We start from the raw sequence: 13695 nt of genomic DNA on the forward strand, positions 1-13695 counted from the left end.
TAGTGCAGTTGAAGCACATATGATCGTAAATCAGAAGTTTACTGATCCAAATATATTTGTACTATGGCATGATCGAATAAGTTATCCTGGATCTATAATGATGAAACGAATTCTTGAAAATTTAACTGGATATCTGTTAAAGAACCAGAAGATTCTTACAAATGATGAATTTTCATGTGCTGCTTATTATCAAGGCAAATTAATTGCCAGACCATCGACCCTCAAGGTTGGCATCAAATCTCCTGGCTTTTTAGAGCATATACATGGAGATATATGTGGACCTATTCATCCATCTAGTGAATTGTTTAGATATTTTATGGTCCTAATAGATGCATCATCTAGATGGTCTCATGTGTGCTTATTATCATCTCACAACCTGACGTTTGCGAAGTTGTTAGCACAAATAATAAGATTAAGGGCGCAATTCCCAGATTATCCAATTAAGGTCATTCGCCTTGATAATGCTGGAGAATTTACATCCCAAACTTTTAATGATTATTGCTTATTAATTGGGATAAAAATTGAACATCCTGTTGCTTATGTTCATACTCAAAATGACATTGCAAAGTCATTTGTTAAGCTCCTACAATTGATAGCACGATCTCTACTAATGAAAATAAAATTATCAACTACTGTTTGGGGTCATGCTATCTTACATACATCAGCACTTGTACATCTCAGATCGGCACATTATAATAAATTTTCTCTGTCACAATTAGTATTTGGTCATGAGCCAAATATAGCCATCTATGAATTTTTGATTGTGCGGTATATGTGCCTGTATCACTACCACAACGTTCAAAGATGGGTCCCCAATAAAGGTTGGGCATGTTGAGTTTGACTCACCCTCCATAATTCGATACCTTGAACCGTTGACTGGAGGCTTATGCACTACTCTATTTGCAGATTGTCGGTTTAATGAAACAACTTTTCCTCCATTAGTGGGAGAGAAAAAGGAATCCAAAAAAGAAAAAGAAATTGCATAGAAAGTTTCATCACTATCTCATTTTGATCCACGCACCTGCAAATGTGAGCAGGAGGTCCAGAAGACCATCCACTTACAGAAAATAGCAAATCAAATGTCAGATATATTTAGGATTTGCAACGGATAACTAAGTCACATATCCCGCAGTGAATATGCCTATCCGAATTGATGTCCCAAAATGACCATCTACTAGTATCATAGCTTCTGAATCCCAAACACGCCTGAAGCATGGTAGATCATTGGGTTCAAAGGATAAAAATCCTAGAAAGAGAAGTGTGAGAAATAATAAAAATGATACTACACAAGAACCTCCTAAAGAATGTCAATATTTGAGTAATCTTGATATTCTTGAAGAAATCAGTGAACTCGAGACTCAAGTGAATGAAGAACTTTCAATAAGTTCTATTGGTGATGAGATAAATTTAGATCGATCGTAAATTACGATGAATAATATTTTTGCATATAATGTTGCCTTTAACCTCATGCAAGATAGTGAAAGTCTTGAGCCTAAATCCGTCGAAGAATGTCGACATAAATGTGATTGACCAGAATGACAAAAGGCAATTCAATCAGAATTAGACTTACTTGCTAAACGTGAGATTTTTGGACTTGTAGTCCAAACCCCTGAAGCTGTAAAACTAGTTGGCTATAAATGGGTTTTTGTGCGAAAACGAAATGAGAGAAATGAAATTGTAAGATACAAGGCACACCTTATTGCACAAGGATTCTCTCAAAAACCGAGGTCAACTACGAAGAAACATATTCACCTGTTATGGATGAAATAACTTTTCGATATCTTATCAGTTTAGCTGTACGTAAAAATCTTGAAATGCATCTAATGTATGTAGTTACAGCTTACCTTTATGGTTCACTTGATAATGAAATTTACATAAAATTCAGAAGGATTAAAATTGCCTGAAGCATGTAATAAGTCTCAGGAGATGTACTTAATGAAATTGCAAAGATCATTATATGGTCTGACATAATCAGGACGTATGTGGTATAATCGTCTTAGTGAGTACTTAATAAATGAAGGTTATATAAATGATGTCATTTGTCCATATATTTTTATTAAGAAAATGGAATCAGAGTTTTTTATACTCGCCGTTTATGTTGATGGCATAAATCTCATTGGAACCTCTGAAGAGGTACAAAAGGCGATTGAATATCTAAAGAAAGAATTTGAGATGAAAGCTCTTGAAAAGATAAAACTCTGTGTAGGTCTGCAAATTGAATATTTAGTAGACGGGGTCTTTGTCCACCAATATGCCTACACTGAGAAAATCTTAAAAAGATTTTACATGGACAAAGCACATCTATTAAGTACTCCAATGGTTGTTCGATCACTTGAAGTGGAAAAAGATCTATTTCGACTTCTAGAAGAGGATGGAGAACTTCTTGGTCCTGAAGTACCATATCTCAGTGCAATTGGTGCACTTATGTATCCTTCTAATGCAACCAAACCTGATATAACATTTTCTGTTAATTTTCGGGCAAGGTATAGTTCATCCCCAATGTGAAGGCATTAGAACCGTATCAAGTATAGTTTGTGATACCTAAAAGGTACTATTGATATGAGTTTGTTTTATATAAACAAAGTTTGTGCAGACCTTATTGGTTATGCAGATGCAGGTTATTTATCAGACCCACATAAAGCTCGATCTTAAACATATTATCGATTTACACACGGAGGAACTGTTATATCATGACGATCTACAAAGCTATCTATTGTTGCTACTTCTTCAAATCATGCTGAAATAATATCAATCCATGAAGCAAGTAGAGAATGTGTGTGGTTGAGATCGATGATACAGTTCATCAAAGAAAGATGAGGCCTGAAAAATGATGTTAAAGTACCCACAGTTATATACGAAGACAATGCCGCGTGTATAGCTCAGTTGAAAGGTGGCTTCATAAAAGGAGACAGAACGAAACATATTTCACCAAAATTATTCTTCACACGTGATCTACAGAAGAATGGTGATATAGATGTACAACAAGTTCGTTTGAGTGATAGTCGTGCAGATTTATTCACAAATGCATTACCAATATCAATTTTTGAGAAACTAAAATATAATATTGGAATGCGTCGTCTTCAAAATATCAAATAAAGTATTCATCAGGAGGAGTAAAATACGCGCTGCACTCTTTTTTCCTTAACCAAGGTTTTTCTCCCACTCGGTTTTCAGGATAAGGTTTTTAATGAGGTAACAATCAAAGTGTATTACTAGATGTGTGTACTCTTTTTCCTTCATTAGACTTTTTTCCACTGAATTTTTTCTAGTAAGGTTTTAACGAGGCACAACATTTATGGATGTTCAGGATAACTATATATATTTATTCTTTCACTAAAATTTTTCTTTACACATAGACATCCAAGGGAGAGTGTTAAGTAATGAATGTCAATTGTCAGTGGGGCCCACTTAAAGTGGGCAAGTTGCCCACTTGTTATTTCATTCATTTTATGGCTATATAATAGCCCTTCTCAGTGTAAGAATGGAGAATATGAAGACACGGGAAGTTTTCTCCTCTATTCTTCTTTCTTCCTTCTACTCTCTCCTAATTTTGTCAAGCTAATTTATTTTATAACATGAAGTACTTTTTTTAAAGAATTTTTTTGAAGTAAACAAAAAAAGTAGCTCTTCCGTCTTTACTAATAAGTAATAGTTTAAGTATGAAACTCCAAAAAAAAGAATAATTTAGATGTGTTTTTGACAGTTATCTCTAATATATATTATAGGCTCAATCTATCATTTCAAATATAAATTGGTGCATGTACAAGAATCCTGTTTGTGTAGTGCATGTCCACTTCAATTTCGATTAACAATAGTGACCACAGCTCCACTGAAACTAATAATACTAGTAAAGGGACCATCCATTGAAAATTTGAAATTAATCCACAATTACTGTTACGTAGTGTGTGTATAAGAAGGCTATGTCATAGTAGGAAAACACAAATAAAAAGATACAACTATGAAGACAATAGTACCTTTTCTCATGTTTTCTTGGTTTCTGTTGTGTCTTTCTTTGTTTTTAGGAACCTCAGCAGAGAGGTCTACTTACATTGTCCATTTGGACAAATCTTTTATGCCTAAAATCTTTGCTAGTCACCAAAACTGGCATTCTTCCATTATTGATACCATCAAGATTGAATCTCCCACAACACAAAATGGCTATCATCCAGTTCCAAAGCTTCTTTATTCTTATGACAATGTCCTTCATGGCTTCAGTGCTGTTTTATCTAAAGATGAATTTGAAGCTCTTAAGAAGTCGCCAGGCTTTCTTTCAGCTTATAAAGATAGGCCTGTTGAAGCTCACACTACACATTCCCCTGAGTTTCTTAAGCTCAATCCTGCTTCTGGGCTATGGCCGGCTTCTGGTTTTGGTCAAGATGTGATCATTGGTGTACTTGACTCCGGTGTCTGGCCAGAATCTGCTAGTTTCAGAGATGATGGACTATCTGAAATACCAAAAAAGTGGAAAGGTATTTGCAAGCCAGGAACAGATTTCAATTCTTCATTGTGCAACAGGAAACTCATTGGGGCTAATTATTTCAGTAAGGGGCTTTTGGCTAGCGATCCTACTATTATTCTTTCCATGAATTCTGCAAGGGATACGAGAGGTCATGGCACTCATGTTGCTTCAATTGCTGCGGGTAGTTTTGTTAAAGGAGCTTCATATTTTGGATATGCTCCTGGAACAGCAAGAGGTATGGCGCCACGAGCTAGGATAGCTGTGTATAAGTTTAGCTTTGAAGAAGGGGCGGTCACTTCTGATTTATTTGCTGCTATGGACCAAGCTGTTGCAGATGGTGTTGACATAATAACAATTTCTTATGGGTGGGGCAGAGTTCCATTGTATGAAGATTCTGTTGCAATCGCTTCTTTTGGTGCCATGATGAAGGGTGTCTTAGTTTCTGCTTCGGCTGGGAATAATGGTCCTGAAATGGGAACTTTATCCAATGGAGTCCCCTGGATCTTCACTGTGGCATCAGGCAGTACTGACCGATCATTTTCGGGGACTTTAACTTTTGGTAATGTCTTAAAGATTACTGGATTTAGCTTGTTTCCAGTGAAGACCACCCTCAAGGATTTTGCTTTGGTTTACAATGAAAGCTCTACTTGTGATTCATCTGATGATTTAGCCCAAGTCCCTAATGCAGCAAGTAGCATCCATATTTGTTATAGCCATGCACAAAAATACATATCAGTCTCTAATCAAATGGAGGCTATCTCAAGGGCAAAATTTGGAGGCGCAATCTATGTTTATTTAGATCCGGATGTATTGACATCCAATTTTTTTCCGAATCCTGGAGCTGTAATTAGTAGCAAGGAATGGGAAAAGGTGGTGGACTATGCAAAAAAAAGTGCTAAGCCAAAAGTCAGCATCAGTTTCCAGGAAACACGTATTGGTGTTAAGCCTGCTCCAGTTGTTTCTGCATTTTCCTCGAGAGGTCCCTCCCTAAGCTATCTACGAGTTGCAAAGCCAGATATTATGGCACCAGGGGAGTTAATTTTAGCAGCCTGGCCATCGAACGCTTCAGCTTCAGTTATTGGTGTCGACACATATTTGGATAGTGATTACAGTCTTCTTTCAGGCACTTCCATGGCTGCTCCTCACATTTCCGGAATTGCTGCAATGCTAAAAGGAGTACATCCTGATTGGAGTCCTTCAGCTATTCGATCTGCGATGATGACCACTGCCAACCCTTTGGATAATACTGGAAAACCCATCAAGACCAAGGATCACCGCAAAACCAGGGTTGCTACATCTTTATCCATGGGAGCCGGACTCGTTGATCCAAACCGTGCAGTTGATCCAGGCCTGATATATGATGCAACTCCACAAGACTACGTGAATCTTCTCTGCTCCATGAATCTCACAGAAAAGCAATTCAAGACAATTGCTAGATCATTTGCTAAGCACAACTGCGCAAATCCATCCGATGATATCAATTACCCATCATTTATTGCTCTCTATATCCCGAATGGGGACTTCACCTGGTTGGAGCAGAAATTCAGGAGGACAGTCACAAATGTTGGACCTGGTGCAGCTAAGTACAAAGTAAAAGTGAAAGCACCAAAAAACTCGACAGTTTCTATCTCTCCGCAGACCTTGGTGTTTGAGAAAAAAAATCAGAAGCAGGACTACACTCTGACCATACGTTACAAAGGTATTGCAATCGACCAAGCACAATCTGGTTCAATCACTTGGGTGGAAGAGAACGGTCATCACACCGTAAGAAGTCCTATAGTAGTAGCTCCAGCTCTTGATGCCCCGAACGAAAATGATTGAGTTGACAAAACTGTTACATTTTAAGTTTGTAACTCTCCCAAACCCAAGAGAGTTCTGTTAAAGTAGCTGGAAGTATTCTGGCATAGCACTTGTATGTTTGAAGTAATTGTTGAATAATGTTTTTTTCTTGTGTTACCAATAAAGCAAGACTTTGTCGCTCTTTAATATTTTGTTGTTACATAGAAGTTACCAAGCAATTATGTTGCATGCTCCTCCTAATCTCCTTCGAGAGCACTGCCTTAGCCATGTCCTATCATCTGTATAATTGATACGTATGACTATAGAGCAGAAGTTTCTCTTCCATTTCTACTAAGAGATTTTAAAAATCAAGATCAGCAATAGGGGTCATCAGTCAGTCCCAACATTCATAATATGTCACAAGATAATTCTACAGAGCATATTATGCAGAGACTAAATGCATAGCTTTTGTCTTGACAACAACAAATTTTAGTGTAACCTGCTAGTGATGTTTTCTTTCATTATTTTCCGGTTTGAAAGAAATAGTACACACGCCAACAGAAACATAGTAAGGTCTGCATACACTCTATTCTCCCCAGACTTCACTTAGTAGGATTTCACTGTGTATGTTGTTGTTGTTGTATGAATTCTAAACAGAAAATAATACAAATAAAATAAGAGTGATATGTTAAGGAAATCTGACATCTATAAGTTTGTCAACTTAACAGAATTGAGTTGAAGTTACTGGAAACACCGCAAATGTGACTATGGAGCACAAGTTTCTCTCGGTTTGTATCAATAGAGATAAATAAAAGAGCTTCACCAGTCATCAAGATTGGCAATAGGGGCCATTAATCAGTATCAACATTCATACAGTAGGATTGAAATACTCAGATGTTCCACAAACAATACAAATTTTGAACAAGACAATAAATGAAATAACAAAGAAAATATATCAAACGAGAGTAATTTAATGTGGTTTGACCAATTGAACTACCTATGATCAATTCACTAATATAAAAGAGAGTACAAAAATAATACATATACACCACTAATACTGAGTATACAGACAAACAGAAAAAGAGTCTTTGTGAGTGTGTATAATAGGAGGGAGAGGGGATTCATACAATTAGAAAGTAGGAACCTCCCAATCAATTACAATATGGTAGGGTCATTTTTAATATGGGACATACCAATCAATCACAATATGGTGGGGTCAATTTTTTGATGTGTGACATACCACTCAATCACAATATGGTAGGGTCATTTAAAGTAAAATAAAACTTTTTACTTGTATGTAGCCTTATCTGGTGCATGCATTAAAGAAAGAAAAGGGGCAGCCCGGTGTACTAAGCTTCTCCTATGCGCACGGCTCGACCACAAGGATTTATTGTATGCAGCTTTATCTTGTATTTCTGACAGAGGCTGTTTTCAAGGCTTGAACCCGTGACCTCCTAATCAAATGACAGCAAATTTACCTGTTACTCCAAAGCTCCCCTTCCTGCATTAAAGCAACAAGAATATAGTATATGTCTTTTATTTACTATTTGTTACTTAATCATGAGTATTAATTGATATATATTCCAACCTCAATTGATCACTTAAAAATATGGTTCAACATTCTTCCTGTGTAGTGTGTACACAGTAAGCAGATAAGTTAGACTAGCAAAAGTCTCCACAGGTACACTGACCAACAAAGTCTTAGAAAATGATAGCTAACCAATTGATCAAGTTGCATTGTTTACATCAAAAAATCAGCCAACTATGGCTGTTTCTTAAGGTGTATATTTAAAGGAGGCTCTGTTATAGTAGGAAAACACAAAGTGCAGAGGAAAAAACTATGTTAGGAGCACCTTTTCTTCTGTTTTCTTGGTTTCTTTTTGGCCCTTCTTTAATATTAGGAACCTCAGCAGAGAGATCTACTTACATTGTCCATTTAGACAATTCTTTTATGCCTAAAATCTTTGCTAGTCACCAAAACTGGCATTCTTCCATTATTGATACCATCAAGATTGAAGTTCCCACTACACAAAATGGCCACCATCCAGTTCCAAAACTTCTATATTCTTATGAAAATGTCATCCATGGATTCAGTGCTGTTTTGTCTAAAGATGAACTTGAATCCCTCGAGAAATCAGCAGGTTTCCTTTCAGCATATATAGATAGGACTGTTGAAGCTCACACAACTCATACCTATGAGTTTCTTAAGCTCAATCCAGCTTCTGGTCTGTGGCCGGTTTCTGGCTTTGGTCAAGATGTAATCATTGGTGTACTTGACTCTGGTGTCTGGCCAGAATCTGCAAGTTTCCGTGATGATGGATTGCCTGAAATTCCAAAAAGGTGGAAGGGAATTTGCAAGCCAGGAACAGATTTTAATTATTCATTGTGCAACAGGAAAATCATTGGGGCTAATTATTTCAATAAGGGGATTTTGGCTAAGGATCCTACTGTGAATATTTCCATGAATTCTGCAAGGGATACTAGAGGTCATGGCACACATGTTGCCTCCATTGCTGCTGGTAATTTTGCTAAAGGAGCTTCATATTTTGGATATGGTACTGGAACAGCAAGAGGTATGGCGCCACGAGCTAGGATAGCTGTGTATAAGTTTAGCTTTGAAGAAGGAACCTTCACTTCTGATTTAATTGCTGCAATGGATCAAGCTGTTGCAGATGGTGTTGACATACTGACTATTTCTTATGGGTACATTAGAATTCCATTGTATCAAGATTCTATTGCGATAGCTTCTTTTGGTGCCATGATGAAGGGTGTCTTAGTCTCCGCTTCTGCTGGAAATAGTGGCCCTGATATGGGAACTTTAAATAATGGAGTCCCTTGGATTTTTACTGTCGCATCATGCAATACTGATCGATCATTCTACGGGACTTTAACTCTTGGGAATGGCATAAAGATTACTGGATTTAGCTTGTTTCCAGTGAAAACCATCATCAAGGATCTGCCAGTCCTTTATAATGAAAGTATATCACCTTGTGATTCATCTGAAGTATTATCCCAAGTCCCTAATTCTGGACGTAGCATTATGATTTGTTATAGCAATGCAGTAGAAGTAGAGGAACAAATGGCGGCTATCTCAGAGTCAAAATTTGGCGGAGCCATCTATATTTCTGATGATCCAGATGTATTATCATCCAATTTTTTTCCAAATCCTGGAGTTGTAATTAGCACCAAGGAAGGGAAACAAGTGATAGACTATGCAACCAAAGGTGTTAGACCTACAGTCAGCATCAGTTTTCAAGGAACACGTACTGATGTAAAGCCTGCTCCAGTTGTTTCTTCATTTTCCTCGAGAGGCCCCTCTCTAAGCTATCTGCAAGTTGCAAAGCCAGATATTATAGCACCAGGAGAGTTAATTCTAGCAGCCTGGCCATCAAACAATTCAGCTACAGTTATTGGTGTCAATACATTTTTGGATAGTGATTACCGTCTTGTATCAGGTACTTCCATGGCTGCTCCTCACATTGCTGGAATCGCTACAATGCTTAAAGGAGCACATCCTGATTGGAGTCCTTCAGCTATTCGATCTGCCATGATGACCACTGCCAACCCTTTGGATAATACTAAAAAACCCATCAAAACCGAAGATGATAACACGGATGCTACATCATTAGCTATGGGAGCCGGACTCGTTGATCCAAACCGTGCAGTTGATCCAGGCCTGATATATGATGCAACTCCACAAGACTATGTTAATCTTCTCTGCTCCATGAATCTCACAGAAAAGCAATTCAAAACAATTGCTAGATCATCAGCTACGCACAACTGTTCAAATCCATCCGATGATATCAATTACCCATCATTTATTGCTCTTTTTAGCCCAAATGTTAACTACACTTGGTTGGAGAAGAAATTCAGGAGGACAGTCACAAATGTTGGATCCAATGCAGTTAAGTATGTAGCAAAAGTGATAGCACCAAAAAACTCGACAATTTCTATCTCTCCACAAACCTTAGTGTTTGAGAAGAAAAATCAGAAGCAGGACTACACTCTGACCATACATTATAAAGGCATTGCAGATGACCAAGCACAATCTGGTTCAATCACTTGGGTGGAAGAGAACGGTCATCACACCGTAAGAAGTCCTATAGCAGTAGCTCCAGCGCTTGATGCCTGGACCTGAAATGCTGCAGTTGACAAAACTGTTGCATTTATAATTCTGTAACTCTCCAAGAGAGTACTGTTAAAGTTGAAACTGCTGCATTTGAGTTGTCAATAAAGCATGACTTTGTTGCTGTTTAACATTTTGATACATGAACTAAAACAATCAGATGTTTCAGCTCATTAGATATCTGTTGCAGATATCACGATAAAGTAGTATATCCACTTAATGAACTCACGGCAGAATCTATGGCTGCATTAAAGATGCAGTGCTAGTACAACTGAAATTTCTAATCCGCTTGTTGTAAAGAGCCCCAGTATATGGAAGAAACTTTTTTACACGAGGAAACTAGAAAATTTAAAGTGCTAAAGATGCTTTAATTCCTGTGTATTCCCAAAAATTTCGAAAGAACTATTACAAGCAGAGCTACACGAAAACAGAAAACTGATTAGCTTCAGTAAACATATGGATTGAAGAGGGGAAAACATGTTTTACTGAGTCCTGTAGTAGTACCTTGACAGATTAAGGTCTTATTTGAAGCACTAACTGTGCATCTGACTATTACAACACCTAAATCATCCCTCTTCCCATTCCCTTCTTCAATTTGAATTTTTTTTTTTTGTATAATTTCTAAACTAAAACTAACACAAATAAAATCAGAGGAAATACATTGGGGAAATTAGGCATCTGTAAGTTTGTCAACTTGATCAGCAAGTCGTCGAGTATATAGCATGAGCTGATAACTAAGACATAGAACATAACTTTCTCTTCTATGTTTACCTATAGACGTTAAAAGGAGAGCCTCACTAGTCATCAAGATAGGGATCATTAATCTGTTCTAACATTCATACAGTTGGCGTTTCATGATTATACGTCTCAAGAAAATTCTATAGAGCATATTATGCAGAGACTTGATGCATAATTTTGCCTTATCAAATAACAAATTATTGCATAAAAAAGACTTCTATTGATTAAAAGTTACCTGATGAGAGATCAGTATCTTGAAATAGCTATCGTTGCAAGTTTCAGTACAATTCTATAGAGCATGTTCTTTCCTCTTAGTTAACATTATATGAAAGCCACATGTTTCTAAGAAAAGTAGAGATTGCCACATCTATTTTTTGACGAAGATGGTTTGGGTGAACTCGAACTCCTGATTAAGAGTACTTTGACTCACAAATTTGCATTAAATAAGAAATAAGGGCAAATATTAAAGACTACCCTGAATAGGAGAAATTCGTGCCAAAACTTGAAATAATCTCTCTCTACCTTCGTAAGGTAGAAATAAAGTTGTGTACACACTACTTTTCTCAAATTCCACTTGTAAAATTATATTGTATAAGTTATTGTTGTTGTTGTTGCTACAGCCACTAACTTGAGATCCCTTTTAGAGAAAATTATCTAATGTAGCGGTTTTGACCCCCTTATTGTAATGTTACTTTTAAAATATTACAAAACATAGAGACATTTTGTATTTTGCATCAAATATACAAATTACATGTATTTATGTATCTAAAAATTCTAGCGGTGAGCACTCTCTCAATACAGACAACGAGAATCTTAGTAGCACAATTGGTTGATTACCTGAACTCACACCTTGTTGATGAGGGTTCTATTTTCACCTTGTAATTCGTCCCCCATTTCCCCTAACCTCATTTTTTTTATATAAAAAAGAACTCTCAATAGAGACGGCACAAATATCTTACATACAAGTTATATTTTTTGCCTCTTGATTCCCTCATACATACAACATACACTTTACATACCCCTCACATTAGGGATGAGCATGGTATGATAGACACCTAATTACTATACGGAAATTGAAATTTTAAATATCGCAATTTTGATATTATATGGTATTTCATATGCATTTTTAAAAAAAGTTGTATTCGATAAAATATTCGATACTTATAAAAAACAAATTGAAATATCAATATCATACCGAATATATAATTGCATAGATAATTCTTATATATTATTATAATACTAACAACTATATAAATTAGTATAAGTACAATGCTAATTATTGGAACTTTGATTACTCTAACTTGATCCAAATGTCCTTTTTATGTAATTCATTAAAAAAGATAATTGTTTGTACTTTCTTTTAAAAATAGCTCAATATATGTAAAGTGTTAGTATGATGCAATTGAGATACTTCTTGAAAGGTTGAAGTCATGATGTTGTATTATATGAGTGTCTATAAGTCAAAACCGAACAAATTATAATTATCAATTTATCGTACCGCAAATTATCAAAATCGAATTTAAAATTCCGAACCATACCAAATTACTTCAATGGTAATGGTATTATATTTATAAAATGAGATAAGTATCAAAAACACACCTAAACTATTTTATTTTTTTGAGTTTCATACTTGGACTATTGAAAATGTGAGTTTCATATCTAAACTATCACTTATTTGCTTGAGAAACACACCTTAGTAGTGTATGTAATACACTCTCTCCATTTTTTGAAAAAAAAAAACCTTGCCACATGGCATTCTACATGGATAAAATATTTCACCTTGATAAAAATCAAATAAACTATTAATATTAGTAAAGTCAAAGACTAAAGTATTTCTATCCTCAAAAAAAGAAATCATTTATTTTTAAAAAATATTTTTCTCACCTACTCCACCATCCCCTTCCCCCTCCCCCTCCCCCCCGACAATTCATCGTCCTTTTATTTTTTTATATCATATTTTTAAAAAATTCATACTCACTTTCTCCCCCACTCCTTCCTAAAAAATGTTTTTATTTTTATTTTTTAAAAAAATAAATTATATCCACCCCATCTAACCTTCTGCTCATAAAAAAAATTAATTATTTTTTACATTGTTTTTCATTTTGTGTTAGATATGTACATATAGTTTTTGAAAAATATTTTTTTCTACTTGCGTACCGAATATGACAACAATAAAAGTCTTGCGGCAAGTAAAAAATACTTTTCTAAAATCATATGTATATATCTAACAAAAAACGAGATGAAAAATTGGAAGAGCAGGGTTAGGTGGGGCGGGATAAAATATTTTAAAATAATATCTAAATTATTATTTGGGGAGGGGGGGGGAGATTAAGTAAAAAAAATCTTTTATAAAAGAAAATTTAAAAAATAAAAATAAAACTAAAAAAATTGGATGGGGTATGGTGAGAGAAAGTGGTGGAGTGGGAGAAGAAAAATATTTTATATTTTATTTTATAATTTCTTTTTGGGAGGGGATAGTAATACTTTAATCTTTAAGTTTAACTAAATTCTAATAATTTATTTATTTATTTTTGTCAATGTGGAGTGTGATTTCACAATTTTTTTAAAAGAAAGAGAAAGTATAGTACACACA

The 13695-nt window shown here is 35.6% G+C and overlaps 2 protein-coding genes across 2 annotated transcripts; both read left to right on the forward strand.

Moving 5' to 3' along the window:
- The first annotated feature begins 3923 nt into the window (after nucleotides 1-3923).
- Nucleotides 3924-6445, forward strand: LOC129876892 (subtilisin-like protease SBT3). The gene has a single exon (XM_055952371.1). It carries the CDS (start codon nucleotides 3959-3961, stop codon nucleotides 6278-6280), a length of 2322 nt encoding a protein of 773 aa, XP_055808346.1. The 5' UTR covers nucleotides 3924-3958; the 3' UTR covers nucleotides 6281-6445.
- Nucleotides 6446-7877: 1432 nt separating this feature from the next.
- On the forward strand, nucleotides 7878-10540 carry LOC129877591 (subtilisin-like protease SBT3). Its single transcript, XM_055953115.1, has one exon. It carries the CDS (start codon nucleotides 8079-8081, stop codon nucleotides 10374-10376), a length of 2298 nt encoding a protein of 765 aa, XP_055809090.1. The 5' UTR covers nucleotides 7878-8078; the 3' UTR covers nucleotides 10377-10540.
- Nucleotides 10541-13695: the final 3155 nt, after the last annotated feature.

The sequence above is a fragment of the Solanum dulcamara genome, chromosome 12 (genome assembly GCF_947179165.1).
Source record: "Solanum dulcamara chromosome 12, daSolDulc1.2, whole genome shotgun sequence".
Lineage (NCBI taxonomy): Eukaryota > Viridiplantae > Streptophyta > Magnoliopsida > Solanales > Solanaceae > Solanum > Solanum dulcamara.